Genomic DNA, 22696 nt, shown 5'->3' with positions numbered 1-22696 from the left:
GGTGACTGAGTCATGGTGACTAACTTACCCGGTGCCAGAGGTGGTTAGCATTTCACGAGGAGGTGAGGCTTGGTTGTATCCCAGAAGCTAAGTTGTGCACAACCCTTCTGCACCCGGGCTCTATCCTGGTGGGGCAACTGTAGCTTTTGAGAAAGGGCATTGTTGCGCGCCTCCAAGCAAAGGTCCCACCACGGTCAAGAAAGAAGGTCCCAAGTTTCCAACAAATCTCACTCGAATGAATCACCAAAAGATTTCTTTCCTAAGAATTCATACATCAATCCCGGAAAAGAACGGCGCAAAAAGCGAAAGAAATTAAACACCTCAAACGACATTTGAACTGAGAACGATTGATTCCTAAAACTGAGAACGATTTCGGGGAGTTAAACCTAACTCCCACGAACTCCACCGCAAATAAACACATTGGAGATCGTCGAAACAGTCGAGATAGCAATTCGAGTTTTCGATATAGGGAAGAAAAGGGCAAAAGGAGAGAAAACACGATCGATTGGAAGACTAAAAGGAAGAATAATGGGAGAATGAAGAGAAAGAGAGGGAATTGTACCGGGCCGCCGTGGGATCTGTGGCGGGCGACGGGGAAGGGAAGGAGGGAAGGTTCGGGGAGGGAGAAGCGGGCGTCGCTGCTGCTGGTGGAGAAGCCCTTCTCGATGATGCGGCCGACGAGCTTAGACGCTTCCTCCGGCAGCCTCGCTGAAGCAGCCGGCGGCACATCCCTACCCTTTACCATCCTTCAGAGAGAGAGAGAGAGAGAGAGACGCCGACAGAAGGAGCAGAGAAGAGAAGGAGACTATCTTTTGAACCGCGGCGCGGGGTTTGCCTTGCCGCATAATTTGGTTAGATCTCGTTTGGATTGTCACCAATATTCGGGGTTTTCTTAGATCTTGAGCGCTAGGAGCCTCATTTCGTTGGGGGTCGCGTTTGGATTGTCACCAATGTTTCGGGTTCTCTTAGATCTTCAAATAATCGGATTTTATCCGGTATCCGGCCGAATTTGATTCGGTTTAGTTGCATTTGGTGAGCCAAAACCATATCCGATTGTAATTAGGTGCGGATATGATTTTGATCTTTTGCCACCAAATCCGTTAAATATCTTAATTTGATGGATATAAGAATCCGTCTACATGTAAAATGAGGGTCTGGTATGAGCTTTTTACCATCGAATTCGAATCATTTAGCCAACATATTAGTCAGATATGGTATTAGGAACATCCAATCCGAATCCAAACCGTTTACATCCCTAGATCTTCAGCGCCTGCAGCCTTACACATAGAGGCTATGTCACAACGATACGGGTAGGACCCGACATGTGAGTACAAAGATTTTATTGTATGATAAATAAGAAACGAGGGAAAAGATTTTTTAATTTTTTCTACCATAAAAGTAATTTTTAATATTTTAATATATAAACTTACAAACTATTAAGAATACATGGCAGATCGTGTCACTCATGAGACACGCCCTAAATGGCATCATCACTGTAGAGCTATGTCACATGCCAGAATAGGTGCAATGTGATTGCATCTGATCTCAATATGATTGGTGTTCTAGACCCAATTAGCTCCTAGTCAAAATTTAACTATGTAAATCGATGGAATTGGCTATTCATTAAAAATACTATTTGCTTATGTTGCTCAACAAAATGGGTCTGAACCTGTTCTAATGGTGGGGGGTCTAAATAGGTTCAGGTTTGGGTCGGTTAAAGTACGAAAGGGTTTGGGTACATAATCGGTTCGAGTATGAAATGGATTCTGGTCGGTTCGGTTGTACAATTTGTGAAACTGTATGGGTCGGGTATGAAAGGACGCGTTGAATCAAAACAGGTTCGGGGTTACCTTCACTGTACCTAAAAACCAACCCGCTTTCTCTATTGGTCTATATTTTAGACCTGACCCAAACTCATTGGTTTACAAATATTGGGTTGGGTCAAACCGTCTAGGAATATCAGGTCAGTTCGGGTATATCCAACCCAGTTACACCCTTATTTCCAGCGTAGCATGATAACAGCGTGAGGTTTAAATTCTAGTGTGGGGCAACGTGATCCCGTTTAGTATGAGTTAGAACTAGTAGAACCAAATGTTGGAATATTGGTTAAACGTAGCTTATCAGTGTTTGTTTCATGAGAAAACAATTCATTTTCATATGAGAACGTGTCATTCAGTTAATTAAACGCCAAGTATGCCCATAACATGGGTTCACCTTTTTGTAAGAAATGATCAGTGTGGTGTTGTTTTGAAAAGAACACCTTTCATACGAAAAACTCCCACCCTAGAGACAACCCCTAATCAAACTCTTATAATGGACATTTGTGATTTGTTGCCTCATAACATATTTCTAGTGAACATATGACCTTTTCTTATGAAAGAGGGCCTCATTTTCATAGGAAAGAAAATGAAGCAAACACCCCCTTTACCTAACGCCATGAAAACCATGTTGAAATTGATCAGGGAAGGCCATAATTTCCAGACATGTTAAACTGCTCCATATGTTGGTCGAGACGGCTTTTCATGGATCGGTGGCAGAAGTGAAAAACCAAAATCCAGATACCGAATTAGTTTTCTTTCACCGAATCTATTCGGATCTGGATCTTGATTCAGACTAAAAAAAATCAGATTCAGGCTCGAATCCACCATGATGTGTAGGGCTGTATTATTCGATGCGTTTGATCCCCTCCTCTGTCGCCTATTATTATGTGCCAACAGCCCAACGTTACATGTGGGTTACGTTCTAACTGGAAATTTCAACCAAAAAGAGACGTAACCTCAGTGTGGGTCTTCAAGTATTGACGTTGTCAAATGGGTTAAGTATGGGTAGGGGGTGTCAACGGGTCGGGTTTGGTTTGGACCCAGGTGGAACCAGACTTGACCGTGATTTTCAGGTATGGTATTATTTCTAGACCTAAGTTTAATCAGACCCACCATAAAAGAAACCATACCCCGACCCAATAAGAACTAAATGAACCAGACCTGAAATATACCCGATAAAATAGCATTTTTTTAACATTCTTTCATTGAAACTTTGTGGGTCTTAATCAGAACTTGGGTCGGGTCTGGTGGTATAAAATTTCACAAACTATACCCATATCCATATATTAATCGGACCTTCATTTCTGGACCCAGATCTTAATCGGGTCTTCTTATTTATCACCTTACCCGAACCCTATAGGGTTTGGTATGGGTCGGTCCCGGTAATCGTGATGTTGTTAAAATCAGTCGCTAGATGATTTGGTTTCTAAAAAAAAAAACTTAAGAATCGAATGGAATCGACAACCTTTTACCGTCCAATGACATGTGTCGTTAAATAATAAAAAATATTAAGAAAATATTAAACAATTTTTAACCTTGTTAACAATATTAAAAACATGAATTGAATCAGTTGTGAATAGGCCCCTTTTGAAAATCATTTGGCCAGTTCGATCTTAATCCGCCGATTCAGACTGATTTTAACAACATTGCCAAGACGTCGAGTCAGCATTCGTGTGAGTGATGACGACACGAGAATTTGTTAATTATTTATTATTTACCTAATTAATTGGGTTTAGGTACCCAGCTCGCTTCACATTGAGCTAATGTGTCGGGTCATGGACTTCTTTTCAAACTCGAGCCCGTTAAGAACCGGACCAAAAACCGACCCGTTAGTAAACAAGCCAGGCAATCTCCGGACCAGACCGCACTTAAAGCTCGATGGGCCGAGCTCTAAACGGCCCAATGCCCACACCTACGCCAAGATTTAACACTACCCCTTTTCTACATCATATTATTGCCTTATCATTGTTGAGGGTTGGGAACTGAATTCACTCGTTCCCCCAACCAATCCCATGTCTTCAGCCAACTACGCACTAGCCAAAGCCATTGAATGCCAGAGAGAGGGATGGGTCAGAACTTTTTGGTCGATATGACTTAGATGTGTAGATCCATATCTAACAGTGAGGCAGTGGACCCAATCAAATTCATGATACCATTAAAGGCCAAAAATGTTGGGCCTTATCCAAATTGGAGCTGGATAAGACTCACCATCCTTTGGGACCCAAGCTCACTCAATGGCTAGGTGCAGCAGCACACTTAAAGTGTGAAATCACATTGCACCTGAATTAGATTCCAACAATTTCTATCAAACTTGCCTTTTGTTTGGTGGGCAGTGGGCTCCTCGTCCCAACCAAACAACATAATAACGCATCAGTATCGCATTTAGGAGGGTCAACCTCAGCTTCGTACTTGATAAACAATAGGGCTATGAGGTAGGAGTAGGGATGGCAGTGGACCGGGGCGGGGCGGGGTGGGGGACAAGATCTCCACCCCTGCCCCATCTCTAAATTGTAACCTTCATCCTCAGTCCACCCCCGTGGTGGGGGAGACTTTGGACCTCCACCCCCGCCCCCATCTCAAAATACTAATCCCCCATCCCCGCCCCCGTTATCTTGAAAAGAATCCAGGTTGTGATAAATGCAGAATGGCCATATAGATTATGAAGTCCTTAAACACTTCCAAATTAAACCACAATGCAATCATCAGATAGAAAATTCAACCAAGCAAACAGCATCCAAAAAGCTGTTTTGTGATAATCAGCGCTATTGTATATCTAATTTCCCTAGTTGATGTGAATCAATGAAAATGACAACAATCAATTAGAAAACCAATTGTCCAAAACAAAATATGCTTGTAATTGCTAACTGCTAGCATAGGTTACTCGTAACTATCCCTACAAAGAAACCAAATACAAATACCATCATGCTGTTAGGGCGGCCACAGGGTTAGAAGGCGCTTCATGATCCAAATAAAAAAGCGTGCAACTTGTGTACAACAAACACAAAATCACTCTGTTACCACTAAACAGACATAATTCAGAAGTGCAAGAAACCACGCCCCCCCCCCCTCTTGGGGAAAACCAGCCTCAGTGATCCAAAACCGCCGATACATGAAATCAGTTGCTAATAGCTATAAAGAAAATATTAGCAAGTTTCATTATAACTAAGGTTGCATTTTGATTTAGCAGAGAGATCAACTAGCTAATTGTGAATTCTCACTGGAAGTGACTGCATAATAAAAGATAAAATTAATGACCCATGAAGCTTTAAAAAATACAATTGCCACCTTTACATATGATAAATTAAATTATAATGGTGAAGGCATACTTCTGTCCTTGATTTGGGGAATTCATGAGAAAATGGTGGAATTGGGATTCTCGTGAGTTCCCAAACAAAATAAAATTGTGGGGGCAGTGAGAATTCTCATTTACAAGAATGCTCATCTCAAAATCCAAATGCATTTTGCAAAAAATCCATATGAGGGTTTCTTTCCCCAACAATTCATCAAGCAAAGCTATGTTATCACAACTTTTCAACATTAATAGGCAATCTGGCCAGTGTCATTCATCATGTTCTTTGAATTTACTAATCATTTACCATTCAAGTGCTCCAAAGTCTATGGGAACCTGCACTTCTTAACAAGAATAGTAAGTGTAAAGCCAATTATCACTTCTTGTTCAAACTCACAGGTTGCTGATATAGTTGCCACACAAAGGAATGAATAGGATTTCACTTAGTCGGAGCGAAGCCAATATCATTCCACAGCTAAAAGGTTTAGTCTGATAATATCCGTGTCCAAACACATTACAAAAGTTACACAAAGCAAGTTTGAACATTCAGACACACATATTTTGTTGAGCTCTAAGCTTTCAGCACAAATCACAGGCCTAACCTGCCAGTAAGGCCCAGCTTGCCAAGAGTACTGGGCTATCAATGCAAGTTTGACACCATGCACTTCAGAACAACAAAGACAACAAGGACAGTAATTACAGTCAGTGATTATAGGTATTAGAATGATCAGTTCCATGACAACAAAGACAACCTACAGTCAGTCATCCGCTATCACCATAGAGGCCTTGGATAGAGGAGAGGGCTAAATCAGAACAAACCTCATCAAGCATCCTACCAAAGACCCGAGCTATGAATGACTCCTTGTTAATTAGTAAAAGAATCTCTATTTTCATACAATGGCATGTCTGAAACTTTCTGACAAAGATATAGACAGATTATCCCCACATTCAGGGCTATGATCCAAATACCACTTTATACTGTCATTATAATACCCGTCCACATGCATATCTACAAGGTTTTCATCTTCCCCACTTATAGATAAATCATGCCTAACATTCAAATCTGGAACTTTACAAATCTTAACATCATCTGCAAGAAGAATAGCTTTGTCATCATTGAACTGTTCATCAGGCTCTTTTACAGGTAAATTCCAACCCTTCAACTTCAACCTACTGGTGCAACCAGCACCATTCACCCCCTCATCAATGGTTCTTGAGAGGCTACTCACCCCCTCAACAATGATTTAATGCACATATCATAATATAGAAGTAAAAAATGATGAATTTAACAATTTGCAAAATAAACTTGCAAATAAAGAATTACCATTAGCTCATTAAACTCTAAATATCATCAGCATTGATAGCATTTGTATCTTCTACTTCACTTTCCTATGAACCAAACAAAATAGATTTTGTCAACAAGTAATAGTAGCAGATAAAAGAGTGAGTAAAAGAACAAAATTTACCGCATCCATATCTTCTAAGAATGTGTAACATTGTGGATCCTTCGATGATGATGAACCTATAAATGAAAAAACAATGCATTAGTTATACATTATAACATAAGCATTCACTAATTATAAAAAATGAACTTTCATTACCTCGTGCTTCAGCCCAAAACCAATTTTGAGAGCACATCAAAGCCTCTACTGTAGTTGGAAGAAGTCTGTTACGATATGGACTCACCACCCTTCTGCCTGTACTAAAAGTAGACTCTGAAGCAACTAAGAAGACAGAAATAACAAATATATCCTTTGCAATCATTTATAGAAAATGATATTTGGGAGCACTTGACTTCCAAAAAGATACTATATCAAAATTTGAAGTTCTTGGCATCATCCCATCTTCTAAGTAATGTTCCAATTCCGATCTCCCACATGTTTTTTCAATATCTTTAGATTGTATAAACTTATCAAAGTCAAAAAGATCATCAATTAGTGGACATTTGGATCCAATACTTGATTGAGGAGGAGGAAAAAGTTGAAGTTTATTGGAGTTGTTTTCTTATTTTTCATATTCACTAATCAACTCCAAACAAATATTCTTAATCCTCGTAATTTCATTTAAAGCCTCATTATCTTCATAAATCTTTTTGTAATAATATTTTAACATGCTCAACTTGTATCTTGAATCTAAAACAGTGGCCACTCCCATAATATCATGCATCACACTCCAATACTTATTAAATTTTTATAGCATTCTAAGCGTCATGTTTTTCACTACATCTTTTGGATCACTTAGCCACTTAGTCATCTCAACTTTAATCCCACAAATAGTTGGAAAGTAAGCATTTGTTGTATGATACTTTGTACCTGAAAATAATTCTATTACGCGATGAAATAACTTTGATTTCTCACAATTATCTTGTGTCACCTCCCAATCCTCTTTTGTCGGATAACGCTTGTGGTGGGGATCTCGATATGTCAAACGAGTAAAAACATCTTTATAAAGCAAAGCAGTTTGAAGCATGAGAAAAGTTGAGTTCCATCAAGTTTTAATATAAAGAGCAAGTTTTTGGGTAATTGAAATATGCATTTGATGAGCAGACTCTTTAAATCTTTGTATTCTCATGGGAGATGATGTTCAATAAGCAACACTATCACAAATTCTTTCAATTCTTTCTCCAATTACAGTCAAACCATCTTGGACAATCAAGTTGAGAATATGGGCACAACACATATGAAACAACCATCCATGTAATATTAATGAATCAAATGAAAGTTTATCCAATAAAATATCTACAACTACATCATTAGTGGTGCAATTATCCATCGTCAAACTTATCAACTTTCTATCAAGGTTCCACTCGAACAAACAATCCATCAAACACTCAGCAAGAACTTCTTTGGTATGTCGATAAGGTACATATAAAAACCTGAACATAATTTAATGAAGGTGATTAAATATTGATATTGAAAAACATGTTAGTAAGAATTAAAAAAAAATGAATTGACATTTGACAAGTACCTTATGATTTGACTTTGCAAGGTCCAAGAATTATCAATGAAGTGTGCAGTGATAGCCATGTATCCCTTCTTTTGATTGGAAGATGTTCACATGTCTGTAGTGATGACAACTCTACTCTTAGTTTTTTTCAACAACTTTATTGTCTTGTTTCATTTCACATTATAAATTTTGTGAATATCTTTCTTTACAGTGTTTCGAGTAATCATTTTGAACAAGGGTTGAAGAGTATTAGAATATTTTCTAAACCCATAATGATCAACCATACTAAGAGAATATTCATGTAGAATAATCATCACAGCAAGATCCATTTTTTCAGCATCTTGAACAAATTGTCAATTCTATATTATTTTTTTGGCATTCACTGTAGCTTTGTTTGTAGCCAAAATATATTGTTTAATATTATTATGCTTAAGCCTAACACAGATCTTAATATGATCATGCAAATTAGTAGTTTCAGTCTTGATACCACCAGCAAGACATTTATGACAATGATTGCACTCCGACTTATCCTTTTCACCAATCTTTTTCCTAGTGAAATGTTTTCATAGAACTGATTTATGCCTACTTGTTTGTTCAAGTGCAAATCTACCCGACTTAGTTGATTGATCTTCGTTATCTTTCATTGAAACATGGTTGCTATCAACTGGTATTACGCTTGAGACATACTATGCGAATTTGAAGGTTGGGAAATTAATTTATTGGTTATTGGTTCTTTCTCTTCTATATCAAATTACTGCCCAACAACTTATAGATCTACAAAACATTCACAAAAAATGAGCTATCAACAAATTTTCAGACTACTTATAAGTTGTGAACTTTGATTAATTTCTCCACAAACATACACACAAATTTATATCCACCACAGCACAATTATGCTGTAAAGGTGATAGAGAGATAGTCCAACAAATCCAGTTAGAGGTTGAAAAAATGGCTATCAGATGATAGTAGTTATGATTATGATGGTGATTGTAGGTGAGGGAAAATTGAGCGCATGCGCACACACATATAATGCTAAAAGAAATTTCATATACGAAACCAACCCAAATTGAAATGCAGGAAATAAACCGAAATAGTCACAACTTGAACTAATATGACCAATATGGAAAAGAAAATACTAATTTGATAAACTTATAGAGCACTATTAGACATCACATGTCAAGTTATTCCCCTTTAAAGGTTTGACTTCAGGGACCAACAAAACAAACAGGAGCAATCATGATTTCTCCTAAGGATTCACAAGAATTGACCCACATATTGGATATATGTTTAAACAATTAGTAGTTACCAACATTTTTTAATCATTTTTCGATTTATCATGGATGTTTTGGTCATAATAAAAGATGCAAACAGATTCTATCCTAACAGCTAAATACATGGGAAGTCTGGAAGACTGAACCGGTTGAATCCCAAACAGTCACAAATTGCAAAACTTCATCCTCGATTCTACCCATTTGCACCCCTAGTCATAGTGTCATCCACACGGACTCAAACCTTTCAAGTTACAACAAATCCTACTGTCAAAAAAAAGCCAAAAAGTGGCAAAATAAATTTTGCTTCTCTGGTAGGAGCCGCTAATACACGTCACCTTATGTTGGGACGTTGCAAGTTCAAATCTCAATGGTATCTTTGTATACCTGATAGGGTCAGCCTAACCCCAGTTAGACTTTAAAAAAAAAAAGAAGCCAAAAAGCGGCAAAATAAATTATCAAAGGGAACGAAACTTTTTGCTTTTGCCGTGTTTTTACTGGCAAAATGTTGCAAAAAAAATAAGTAAATCAAAAAATATATATATTAAAATAACCTACCTCACACAAAATAAAGCCGATAAATATATTTGAATTGTGAACCAAAATAAATAAATAAATAAAAAGATTATAAACATGCAATTTTTGCATTTTTTATCAACATTACTGAAAAGGAATTATCATTTATCAACTTTCCAACCGGGGGATCCACTTGTCTGGCACGAGCAGCTAGTGCATATCATTTTGTGTTGGGACGTTGCAAGTTCAAATCCCAACGGTACTGATGTATAACTGGCAGGGGTCAGTTAAACCCTAGCTTGCCTTTAAAAAAAAAAAAATTATCATTTATCAACACGGGTATTAAAATAAGAACCGCACACATATTCAAATTGCATTCGGACTTACATGATTACACTCTTTCTGGATCATATACAAATCAAATCCGGGTGGCTTGCATTTTTTTTCACAGGTAAAGCCTTGTTTCTGACCGCTTCTCGTATAATTTTAACATTTAAAATTTGGATCCAAGTTCAACTCAACTATTCTGGATCTAGTTCAGATTCGAACTTGCTGGCCAAGATCTGGATCAAATTAGGATCTAATAAGATCCGGATCTTGTCCCAACCACAAGCGAGGAAGGCAACCAAGATGCGGTCAACTTGACCAGTGAGGTGGAGTGGAGGTCAAGTAACAGGTAGCCCCAGTCCACCTGCTCCGTGGTCTGTGGCCTTTTCACGGTGGGCCCCGCCATGGACGCGTTTTCACAAGACGATGACATGGATATCGGAAAGCACGCGCGTGGTTCTCTGTGGATGGTCCAGCGTGTTGTGCGCAGCCACGGCCAGCTGAGTCAACACCCAAAATCACTTTTTTGACCATACCTTGCGTTTTATATTATATTTTTATATTTATATATTGCTTTCATTAATATGGTTAACTCTATTGATGTGTCTTCCGAGAGGGTGGTGTGTTCTCCCCACGGCCGTTCTCTACCTGGCATGTTTGGGGGTCTCAACGAGGGCAACGTGTGTAAGCACACGGGACTGGTATCCCAATGTCTGTCAGCATCAATTAGTGTTGGAGTCTGGTGTGATTGCAAAGACTTAAGTACCTTTGTTATTTTTGTCATGAAATGATGGTTAAAAAAATGATAAAAATGTTTTTCATTCAAAAAAAAAGAAATGATGGTTCAAAAAAAAATATATCCTTTATCAAGAAAGTCGAGGATGATGCTAACTCTTGAAAGTCTAAACATCGAAACAACCTTGAAACACTTTTTCTTTCTTTTTCGTTTGAACTTTTCGTCATCATCTTCTTCTTCTTCCTTCTCCGTGAAACATTGTATTAAGGGAAGCAAAGAGTCGGCGATCCGATGGTGATCGTCGTCATCTTTCTGCTAGCAGTGGTCAGAATGCTGCTCTCGTTCAGCAGGCAACCAACTGTGGTGGCCCCTCCACCGCCTTCGAGGGACACTTACAACAGAATCTTCCTCCAATACACTTACAACTGAGTCTTTCAAAATACAATATGTTTACTCCTACGTCGACAATACTTTCGATCAGGGTTATGCCTTCCAGGGCACCCTGACGCTGCTCAACACGGGCGTTCACACCCTCAAGTCTTGGCGGACATTCATCGGGTTTTGGCACCGCGAGGTCCTCATCTCAACCTCCGATGTCGTGCTCTTCGACAAGACTCACCCCCTGCCAAATCAATGGCAAATCGCTATGCGATTTTCGTAAATCGCTAAATTGAGTAGCGATTTACGAAAATTGCGTAGCAAAAAAAAACCCGCAAGAAAGACGGTTACGAAAACCTCAAGCAAGAAACAATCGAAGGAAACATATGAGCGCCACGATCAAACAAAACACTTTATTACCCTTTTCCAACAGTTACAAGAGGGAAAGAAAAGAAAGAATTTATACAAGGCTCAATTTTTTTTCCTGGGGGGTGCTGCCCCCCCCCCGGGGTGCCACCCCAAGACCCCTGCCTGTTGACTTTGCAGTGGGACCCGTGTCGGGGGGAGCCTCCAGACCTCCCTCCTGTAAGGGCAAAAACTCTGAATCAGGCTCCATAACTCATCAAGTTGAACCATGCTATAATCAGTGTATAGGTCAGTCGATGCTTGATGCAGCAGTGTAGGATCATCTCCTGGATGTGCACAGAGGCAGAAAAAGAAGGGAGAGAGAGAGAGGGTTGATGTTCATGGCCTTCTTCAGGAGGGATTCTTTTCTCGGATAATCCTGCAATACTTGGTCTTAAATAACCGTCTTCGAGGTACTTAACTCTTTGCAACGCCTCTTTTTCTAGAATCGTCGTATTATGGCACCAATGGAGGAAAGAATACTTAAGTCTTTGCAACCGTATCGGACTCTGATGCTAACTGATGCTGACAAACATGGGGATATGAGTTGCACATACTTACATACGACTCATTGGGACCCCTGAATATGAGATGTAGCTAACGGCTGCCTTGGGGGGGGGGGCATATAACTTGCTTCGCCTCTATTGTGACGTAAAGTTGTTAATGGGTTGAGTTTGTATCGGCTACCTGAACCGACTCGAACACGAAATTTCGAGTATGGGCATGTAAAAGCCAACCCGAATAACACTCGGGTAGACCTGAACCCGACCCGAGAAATATGCAGGTCAGGTTTGGGATATAATGTTTGCTGGGTACCGGATTCAACCTGAGTATTTTATATGAACTTTTAATTAAAACAAATGAAATTATGTAGATTTGGGTTTGGGATTCTATGTTCGTGACTAGACAGAATCCAAACTCAAACCCGACAATTTGTTATTTGGGTGGGTTCAGGTGTACTTTAATAGGTCGGATACCCAACCCGAGTTGATAACGTAGAGCTCATCATGGTGTGTGATTTAATTTAGCAACCTTCATGCAAATGACCAATCAAAGGGCACATTTGCCTAAGACAGAGAATGAGAAACTTCTGCCAAGGTGCATGAGTACCCGTACCATTTTGTCATGCTTCACCGGGCACTAGTTCAACGCAGATATGGGAGCTGGTTTTCTTGTAGAAAAATGACACTTATTTTCAATGATGAGACTATGTTTTAATTTTAGTCATTTTTAGGGGGCGTTTGCATGTCACAGAAGGGGTTCCACGGCGTCGTGCCGTAGAAATGGAATCAGACTCCCCCACGGGAACCGTTTTTATGGAAAACCCTTCTCTAACCTGTATTTTGGCATGCCCATAGAGGTTTTTTTTCGCTAAAACAACAGTTTTTTGCTGTTTGTGTTGTCAATGTAGGCTCCATAAAAATGCATGCATGTCAATGCGTTTTAGTGAAAAACACCTATTTTCTATGACAGACAAATGTGGAGGTGTTACCATTTTTCATATATACACACACACACACACACACACACATATATATATATATATATATATATATATATATATATATATATAGAGAGAGAGAGAGAGAGAGAGAGAGATTGGTAGGTGCAAAATTGATTATAGTTAAATGGGTTTTTCTGCCCTTTCAATGTTTTCTTTGCAGTTTTGACCCCATAAATATGTTGGTCATACTCTATTTACAAGGAATCCACACCGGTATCATGTGTTTTTCATGAAAAAAAAAGATATTTGGAGTCTCAAAAATTTACAAAAAATTACAGAGGTTTTGAAGAAAATGAAATAAAAAAGGGCAGTTGGCCTAGATGGTATACCTATCGAGGCTTGAAAATGCTTGGAAGAGAAAGGTTTAGAATAATTGACAAATCTTTTTAACAAGATTTGACGGACAAATAAGATGCCTAATGAGTGGAGGAAGAGTACTTTTGTTCCTCTATATAAGAATAAGGGTGATATACAAGATTGCACAAACTATTGGGGTATAAAACTCATGAGTCATACTATGAAACTTTGGGAGAGGATGATTGAGTCTAGGTTGAGGAAGGTTGTCATGATATTGGAGAATCAATTTGGTTTTATGCCTAAAAGATCAACTATGGAAGTTATACATCTTCTTAAACAACTTATTGAGAGAAATAGAGAGAGGAACAAAGATTTGCATATGGTTTTTATTGATTTGGAGAAGGCTTACGATAGAGTACCTAGGGACGTTCTCTGGTGGACAATGATGAAGAAATGTGTTTCTCTCAAGTACATTAGTATAATTAAAGATATGTATGAAGGAGTAGTAACCAATGTCCGCACTTGTGAAGGGGTGACAACCAATTTTCCTATAACGGTTGGGTTACATCAAGGATATTCTTTAAGCCCTTTCCTATTTGATATAGTGATGGATGAGCTTATGAGATCAATTCAAGAAAATGTGTCGTGGTGTATGTTGTTTGCTGATGATATTGTTTTGATTGATGAGTCTAGAGCTGAGGTTAATGCTAAGTTAGAATTATGAAGACAAAACATTGGAAGCAAGAGGTTTTAAGTTGAGTAAGAGTAAGACAGAATACATGGAATGTCAATTTAGTAAGCAACGAAGTAATGATAGGAGTGTAGTGAAGCTTGGTGAGCAAGAAATACCAGTGGATGATTCTTTCAAATATTTGGGATCTATCATTCAAAAGTATGAAGAAATTGATAGAGATGTAAATCATAGGATAAAGGTTGGGTGGATGAAATGGAAGAGTGCAACTGGAGTGTTGTGCGATCTTAGAATGCTATTGCGGTTAAAAGGAAAGTTTTATAGGACGCCTATTAGGCCCACTTTACTATATAGTACGAAATGTTGGGCTGCCAAGAGACATCATATTCAAAAAATGAGTGTAGCTGAGATGCGTATGCTGAGATGGATGTGTGGAAATACAATAAAAGATAAGATTCAGAACGAGGAGATACGTAATAAGGTAGGCGTTGCACCCATTGAAAATAAGACGAGAGAGAATCGTTTACGGTGGTTTGGACATATTCGACGAAGGCCTAATGATGCTCCAGTTAGAAGGATGGAGAATTGAGAAAATATGTTAGTTAAAAGAGGTCAGGGTAGGCCTAGGAAGACATGGATGGAGGTGATAGGAAAGGATATGAATGCTTTGAACCTCACCGAGGACATGGCATTAGATAGAAATGAATGGAGGAGAAGGATTCATGTGGAAGACCCAGAATGATTTTCTTTGTTGGTTCATATCGCCGACCCCAATTCTTTTGGGATGAAGGCGTAGTTGTTGTTGTTGTTTGTTGTTTTGAACCGTTGATTTTTCAAACCTTATAAAAATCCACCCATGTGTGGGAATCAAACACTTCAATATCTAATCCCTATAAAATCTAATTCATAGATCACATCTATACTGTCAAAATTTAAAAATAAAACAAAAAACCTTGAAAAACTTATTTAACACTATCGTTTAGCACCTATCATTTCGTACTTACCCATTAATCTCTCTCTCTCTCTCTCTCTCTATATATATATATATATATATATATATATATATATATATATAGAGAGAGAGAGAGAGAGAGAGAGAGAGAGAGAGAGAGATTGGTAGCTGCTCACATAGGTGCTAAATGAGTTTTTTGTTTTTACATTTTATTTATAAATTTTGACCGTAAAAATGTGATCTATGTTCTTGATTTTATAGGGATCAGCGCTTGAAGCATTTGATTATGATACAGGTGAATTTTTATAAGGTTCAAAAAATTAACAGTCCAAAATCTTTGTAAATTTTCAAGGCTACAAACATCAGTTTTTTCATAAAAAAAAACATATGAACTAGGTGCAGATTCCTCGTAAATCGACCATGCCCGATACATTTAGAAAAACCTATTTAGCACCTAAATTGTGAGCAGCTACCAAATTTTTTTTTCTCTCTCTCTCTATATATTACAATTCCCATTTATGTATTTTAATAACATGCACAATTGATTTTAAGACAACTTATACCCCCAAAAAGGTTTCTTCGTAATTTCTGCAACTGATCTTTTCATCATTTTGCGCAAATGATATTATTTAATGTGTATATCTTATGACCAATTTACCCTTTTTTGAGACCAATTTCTGCAATTGGTCTTTTATATTATTTAATGTGGGTTAGGGAAAAGGTAGAAATTTTTAAGGGTAGATTGGTTATTGAGTATTTAATAAACAATATAATTTAGGCAAATGACAGAAAACCCAATTGAAAATTGCAAATAGTCCATTTTTAAGGGCTTATATTGTCTTAAAATCAATTGTGCAAGTTATTAAAATGCACAAATGATTGTGTATTGTTACCCTTCACACACACATATATTGGCTACTAATGAAGGTACAAAACTAATGAGCTAGAAATCATAGGTGCAAGTTGTATCGACTCAATCTAACTAAGTAAATGAGTTCAACATGGATTGTTTCCTAAGGATCAAGGCTTAGACAGAACTTTTCTAATGTAAAAATTTTATCTTTTGATTTATGAAATTTTGGCACATCTTTTAAACCCCTTTAAAAACCTAATTGTCATTTGATTTCAAAACCAGTTTCTTATTAAACAAACCATGTAGATCACATTTGTGAAATTTGATCTAAAAAAAATAAAAAATTTAAAAGAAAAAAATGATTTCTACTCATTAGTTATGTACCTTCATTGTACCCTATATATATAAACGGCATGTGTATACGGCTTAGGTGTGCACGCCTCAAGTGCACCAATGTAGAAAGAGTTTTCCAGTGATTCAACTGTACGGATGTGTTCCACATCTTCTTTGTGTTAGGTATTGACCTTTGGGTTCTGTTTTTAAAAGAATATATATAATATTTTAAAGTTAAAAGTTGCAGACAGTTGATTTTCAAACCCTTAAAAAATCTTAGGTGTTGGATTCGGAAAAGCCATTCCCTACTAATCAGCTCGTGTAGAACACATTTGTATGGTCAGAATTTAAACAAAAAAAACAAAAAACATTGGTGGAAAATTACAGCTACTTTGAAAACATTGTGATCTTGTACTGATACTTTCAAAGTCATATTGTATTCAAAGAATATGATATTTTCCAAATCTCACTTATTTAAAAAAAAATATTGCAATTTTATCGTAATATATATGAATGCAATAAAAACACTTTTTACAGAGTTTTCTACATTATTCATATTTTTGTTTATATTACATATATAAACATTCAGTTTTATATATACGAAGATATTCTTAGAAAGAGCTAGATATAATGGATTTGATTGTTCTTAACCCTTAGAGAAAGATGACAACCATATTTTGAGAGGTCAAAAGAATGGAGAATCTGAACTACTAAGAATGATAAAAGGTTAAGTAAAGGTAAAAAACGGTGCTAATTTTTATTCCTAAAATTAAAGGATAAAAAAGAGCATTAAATTTGTATTCCCAAACTACCCTCGAGAAAAGGTGAGGGTAGGCTAGCAGTTGGGTCAGGCTTGACTCCAAGCGACTGGGAGTTGAAGTAAAGTTGACAATTGTAATATTTTTTTTTATAGGCAAGCTTGGGTTAGGCAGACCCTTACCAGATATCTCTTAAGCCCCTTGTGGCAGAAGGATTAAAACCTGGGCCTTCAGCTTGGCACAGGACCCTACTTACCACATCTGATACCACTTCGGTGGTGCATCTGTAATATGTTTATTATTAACGGAGATTTCTGTGGTTTTTTTCTTAAATCTTACTGTATGGATGCTATCTTCATGCTCGGGTTTACAGGAACCGGCTCTCGGATAGGCTAATTATGATGCATAAGCAAGATATTTTAAGGCTTGAAAATCGATGACTCGGAATTATTGTAAATATTATAGTATCAAAAAATTATATTTTTTCATTAAAAATACAAAATCTCATGCATCTATGCCTATCAAACAGATCCTATTGAACGTATCCGCAAGGTCAGATTTGCGAAAAAAGCATGAGAAATACCAAGTTCACACTTGGGTAAACATATTTTCAGTAAACATATTCTAGTGAATATATATATATATATATATATATATATATATATATATATATATATATATATATATATGAGAGAGAGAGAGAGAGAGAGACGAATCAAAGATATCAACATTATGACAGGTTCAGAACAGCAAAAAAAAAGAGCACAAAATATAAATCACAACCAGAGGCGATCAATCCGGATCCGGGGGAGGCCTTAGCGACAAGTGACACTGAAGACCAGGAAGACAGATGCGTAACAAGGTGTATATATCCGCCAGAATATAATTTACTAACTTGTTTAAATTAACCAGGATCTGCTTGAAAATAGCATTGTTGCGCGACATCCAAACAACCCGCCATGAAATGAGAGAGAGAGAGAGTGTTCTCAAAAAGTTTATATCCTAAACCTTTTTAAGCACTTTTAAGAAACACAGTTGCATGTGTTTTTCAATGTGTGATCGCAATTGCTTATTCATGAAAAACAATGCTTTGGATGGAATTGATTTGACGAGAAACTATGATTTTTATTTCAAGTTCTTGTGAAATATGAGCTGTTGATTTTCATTTTAAAAACACGTGATAAATGCCTATCCCAATACATATTTTCTATTACATCTACAAGTTCAGATTAAGCGAACATCAACATACTGCATGTCTTTTAATTTAAAAACAATTTAAGATGATTCAAAAGATAAGGCTGTTTAGAAGCTAATCATTTACTTTATATGTATGTGAAAGAGAGAGCCGGGCAGATCAGGTGATTTGCCAGATCCCTATCCACTGCTGATATGGGATCATCACGGTCCGTTGTGCAGATCAACGGCAAGTTGATGATAACATCTGGAGGCATGTTATGGTTCGCCCGATCACCGTTTGTGCAAAGAATGGCAGCCATGAACATGATGGACGGTCATGATGCTACCTATCGATGAAGGGGGGTCCTCTCTGCTATATATTTCTCACTCAACCACCAAGGCCCCACCACACCCGTGGTCATGTTGGTCTTCTCTCTCAGTCTCTGTCGTTGGTTTTAAGTTGTTGGGTAGCTCAACGAATAAGAAGCGACAATTAGGAGTGAGCAAATTTGTTAATGACACCATTGAAAAGCTAATCACATGATTAGAGAAAGAGTTTACATCGCCACAATCTGTGAGGTTCGGATTCGGATAAGAACACGCGAACTCATTCCACTTCTCTCTCTATGGAGAGAGAGAGAGAAGGGGGGGGGGGTGTCTCTTTGGGGATCCCCCCTCTATAAATCCATTCTAGAAACAACTTTCTTTTCAAATTCCTCCCTCTCTCTCTCTCTCTCTCTCCGCCTTGAACTCTTCTCCGAAAAATGGCGGTCGACGAGTCGACGTTCAGGGAGCTCAAATCCAAAAGAATCATGGTGAGTTGCCCCGTACCCAAAAAAGTTCCTTGTTCATTCTTCTCGGAGCATGTTTGCTTTGGCCCGTGATTCTTGAGCTTTCTCAGCTATCTGTGATTCTTGATCACAATCATAAAAGAATACGCCTGTGATTCTGAAATCCCAACTGTGAAAGTTGAATCTTCTTAATCAGTGACCAAAAATCATCGGCAGAGGAATCACTGTTGTGACCAAGACAAAACGTGTTGGCAATTGGGGTTTTCTCGGGGCTTTTTCGGTCATTGGAAGGCTCGCTTTCTTGTGTTGTGGGCGTTTAGAGCGTGCCGCGCCTTCTCCCGGGAGCCGGGGAATGTTTTCAAGAGGACGGGAAACACACCCCTTATTCCGAAAATGACGCGTGTGCCCTCGAGTACCGTCGGGATTCTATTTCCGGGAGCATTTCTCTTGAAATGCAGGCGGTCGTACTGGGAATTTAGAGCGTTTTCAGGGGGGCTTTCTGTCATTAGCAGCTGCGATTTCTTCCGGCTTCGATGGTGGGTTTAGCTTCGTGAAGGAGGTGGTGTCTTATCATTTACTGGAAAACTGCTGGCATTTTTAATAAAAGACCGAAATGCCCCTTCAATCAATATGTCCCTCGTTTCATCACCGAATTCTTCCCCTCTTCCGGCGATAAGCAGAGTTCTTCAACTCACTTAAATACCGAAAGTACCCCTGAGCCAGCCGCTTTCTTTGCTACCCGTCTCGAGAATTTGAAAATGTCCATGGGTAGGATCGTCATCCGAAGGCAAATACTCAGCCTCTCACGAAACCTCTTTCTCGCGGGATTTGAGATTCCCACCACTTGTTGGGAAAGGAGTGAACGTCGTTGAATAAAATGACGAAGATATTTGAAAATGTCCATAATCGAGTTGTAGTAGGACAATATGGTCACTTGGTAGAAAGTAGCTGTGCATTGTTTGCAACTTATGAGCAATTTCTGTTACTGCGTACTGATTCTTCTTGTTTGTGGGAATGGGTCGGACCCAGGGTGCGGGCGGTCCGGAACACGACGAGCGTTGGTCCCCATGGCTCAAGCCCTTGCTCAAAACCCCCTTCTTCGTGCAGTGCTGGTTCCACGCAGACTCCCACAAGAGCGAGTGCAACAAGTACTGCCTCGACTGCATGAACGGCGCCCTCTGCTCCCTCTGCCTCGCCTACCACAAGGACCACCGTACGATCCAGGTAATCACCGACGGCCCAGATCCACCACTTCACCTTTCCCCGAGAGCAGATCGAGTGATCTGCCAAATCACTTTTAGAAAAGTGATTTGGCATCCTCACCGTCCACAATGTACGTCTGACAACTAGCTTGCCAATTAATGTAGATAAGGAGGTCGTCCTACCATGACGTGATTCGGGTCTCGGAGATCCATAACGTTTTGGATATATCCGGGGTCCAGACGTACATCATAAACAGCGCCCGGGTAGTCTTCCTGAACGAGCGCCCCCAGCCGAAGCCCGGTAAGGGCGTCGCCAACGCGTGCGAGGTTTGCGAGAGGAGCCTCCTCAACAGCTTCAGGTTTTGCTCCCTCGGCTGCAAGGTACATACGCCTTACTTTAATTAAATGACCAACGTGTCCTCTATTGTTTGTAATTCTTTCCTTGTCACGTGTGCTTTTTTTCTTTGTGTTTCTTTTAAATATTTCTTAACTAAGTTGTTTAATTAACAACTTGGCTTAGAATAACCCTCCTGAATTTTTTTGGTGTCTAAAATGGAGTTGATGATTTCGAAGCATATACCAACAGAGGCTTATTCTAACTTTGATCTGTTTCTTTGTTTTTTTCTCATGGCCATGTCCACAGATGGCCGGAACATCGAAGATCCAGCTCACAAAGTCGCAACCGGAGACGGTCTCGGAGTCGGAGGGGTCTTACACCAACAACAGCATTGGAAACAGTGACAGGAGCTCACTGAGCTTCTCACCTCCAACACCACCTCCAACCATGGTCAGCCACAGGACCTCCAAGAGGAGGAAGGGGATTCCTCATAGATCACCAATGGGGAGCACCTTCTTTGAATAAAGCGATGATGAAAAGATTATTATGCCTATGATGCTCACATAGTTTGTCCCACCAGCACACTAGAGCTTAGCCTCACCAATGCAAGCTAGAGGCCAATGTCTCGCTTGTAAATCCCAACCTAGCTAAAGGGTAAAGTGTAATCTAATAAAGTTAGGATTATAGAAAGAAAATATATATACAGATGATTAGCACATATATATATATATATATATATATATATATATATATATATATATATATATATATATATATATATATATATATATAGGTCTTGTTAGTTATGTAAGCACTGTGTGAGGTATTGAATTTTGCAGTTTGTAGTATTCAAAAGCTATACTAGATATGTTGTATGTATGAGATGTTCAATAATAAAGGATTTTGTTATGGTGTCCCTTTTTGTACAATTGCAAGTCTTTTGCGTTAGTGGCCATTAATTGCATTTTCCAATTGGAATTGCTGATGACGTTTTTAATATGTGCGTGTCGAGATACCATTGGCAGACTTACAGATAAGATGTGGGAGGGGCAACCTTGTGGTTTGTCCTTTTACGTCCGCATCAAGAAATGAAATTATATTATTTGGATTTCTACTTGTTTAGACGTGCTTTCATAATATTAACATAAACAGAAATCTTGCATTCAGGGAAATTAATGTGGTAATATTTTGTGAAATCTAGCTCTTTCTTTGTATACAAAACTGAATGCATATATGCACCTAATATAAAAATATGAATGGTATAGAAACTCACCGGACCAAACCCTATAGGGTCCGGGTATGGTGACAAATAGGAAGACCTTATTAAGACCTGGGTCCAGACCCGAAGGTCCGCTTAATACATAGACCCGAGTATAGTTTGTGAAATTTTGTATCAGACCCGAACCCAACCCTAGTTCCAATTAAGACCCACAAATTTTCAATGTAAAAATGATAAAAAATATTATTCTAGGGGGTCTGGTGCATGTGATTCTTATGGGATCAGGGTATGGTTTCTCTTGTTGTAGACTTGATTAGACCTGGCTCCGGACCTGATATCATACCCAAAACACTACAAAAAAATAGTTGATTAGCGACGAAATTTAGCGACGGAGTTATATCGTCGCTACTTAGCGACAGATTAACGAGAGAAATGAATCCATCGCTATATTTGTAGAATTTTACGAAACTAGCGACAGATTATATTCCCTCGCAAAATCCGTCGCTACTTAGCGACGGATTGTGCGAGAGAATATTTTGTCGCAATAAATACGACAGTTAGCGACGGAATTGCGACGGCTAAAATTCCGTCGCAACATAGCGACGTCCTAGGCGACGAAATATTTTATGTCACCTTTTTTGTTTTTTGAATTACGATGGCTTAGCGACGGAATTAATCCGTCGCTAAGCCGTCGCTAAATGTCGCATTACCCCTAATCCCAGCCCTCTTTTTCCTTTCTCCTTTCGCTGCTCCCGCCCGCCGCCCTCTCCCTCCTGCCGCCCTCTTCCTTCGGCCGCCCTATACATCCCGTCGACCTCTCTGCCGGCCCCCACCGTTCGCCGGAAGTCGATCTCCGTCAACCTTCCGCTGCCGCCGTCGCTGCCCGGAGCAACCGCAG

The 22696-nt window shown here is 38.8% G+C and overlaps 2 protein-coding genes across 2 annotated transcripts in view; one reads left to right on the top strand and one right to left on the bottom strand.

Moving 5' to 3' along the window:
* LOC149813563 (transcriptional elongation regulator MINIYO-like) overlaps positions 1-771 on the bottom strand; it is a 54683-nt gene extending 53912 nt beyond the window's left edge. The window contains exon 1 of the mRNA XM_089991978.1: positions 563-771. Within this exon, the coding sequence (XP_089848104.1) occupies positions 563-745 (183 nt within the window). The 5' untranslated portion in view covers positions 746-771. The remainder of the gene's footprint in view (positions 1-562) is intronic.
* An 18103-nt stretch (positions 772-18874) lies between these two features.
* Positions 18875-21495, top strand: LOC149813562 (protein RGF1 INDUCIBLE TRANSCRIPTION FACTOR 1-like). Its single transcript, XM_089991288.1, has 4 exons — positions 18875-19064; positions 20070-20264; positions 20408-20623; positions 20886-21495. Exons 1-4 carry the CDS (start codon positions 19014-19016, stop codon positions 21102-21104), a joined length of 681 nt encoding a protein of 226 aa, XP_089847414.1. The 5' UTR covers positions 18875-19013; the 3' UTR covers positions 21105-21495.
* The last annotated feature ends 1201 nt before the right edge of the window (positions 21496-22696 follow it).

The sequence above is a fragment of the Nuphar pumila genome, chromosome 16 (assembly GCF_984573655.1).
Source record: "Nuphar pumila chromosome 16, dmNupPumi1.hap1.1, whole genome shotgun sequence".
Classification (NCBI taxonomy): Eukaryota; Viridiplantae; Streptophyta; class Magnoliopsida; order Nymphaeales; family Nymphaeaceae; genus Nuphar; species Nuphar pumila.
This window is presented reverse-complemented; position numbering and strand designations above follow the sequence as displayed.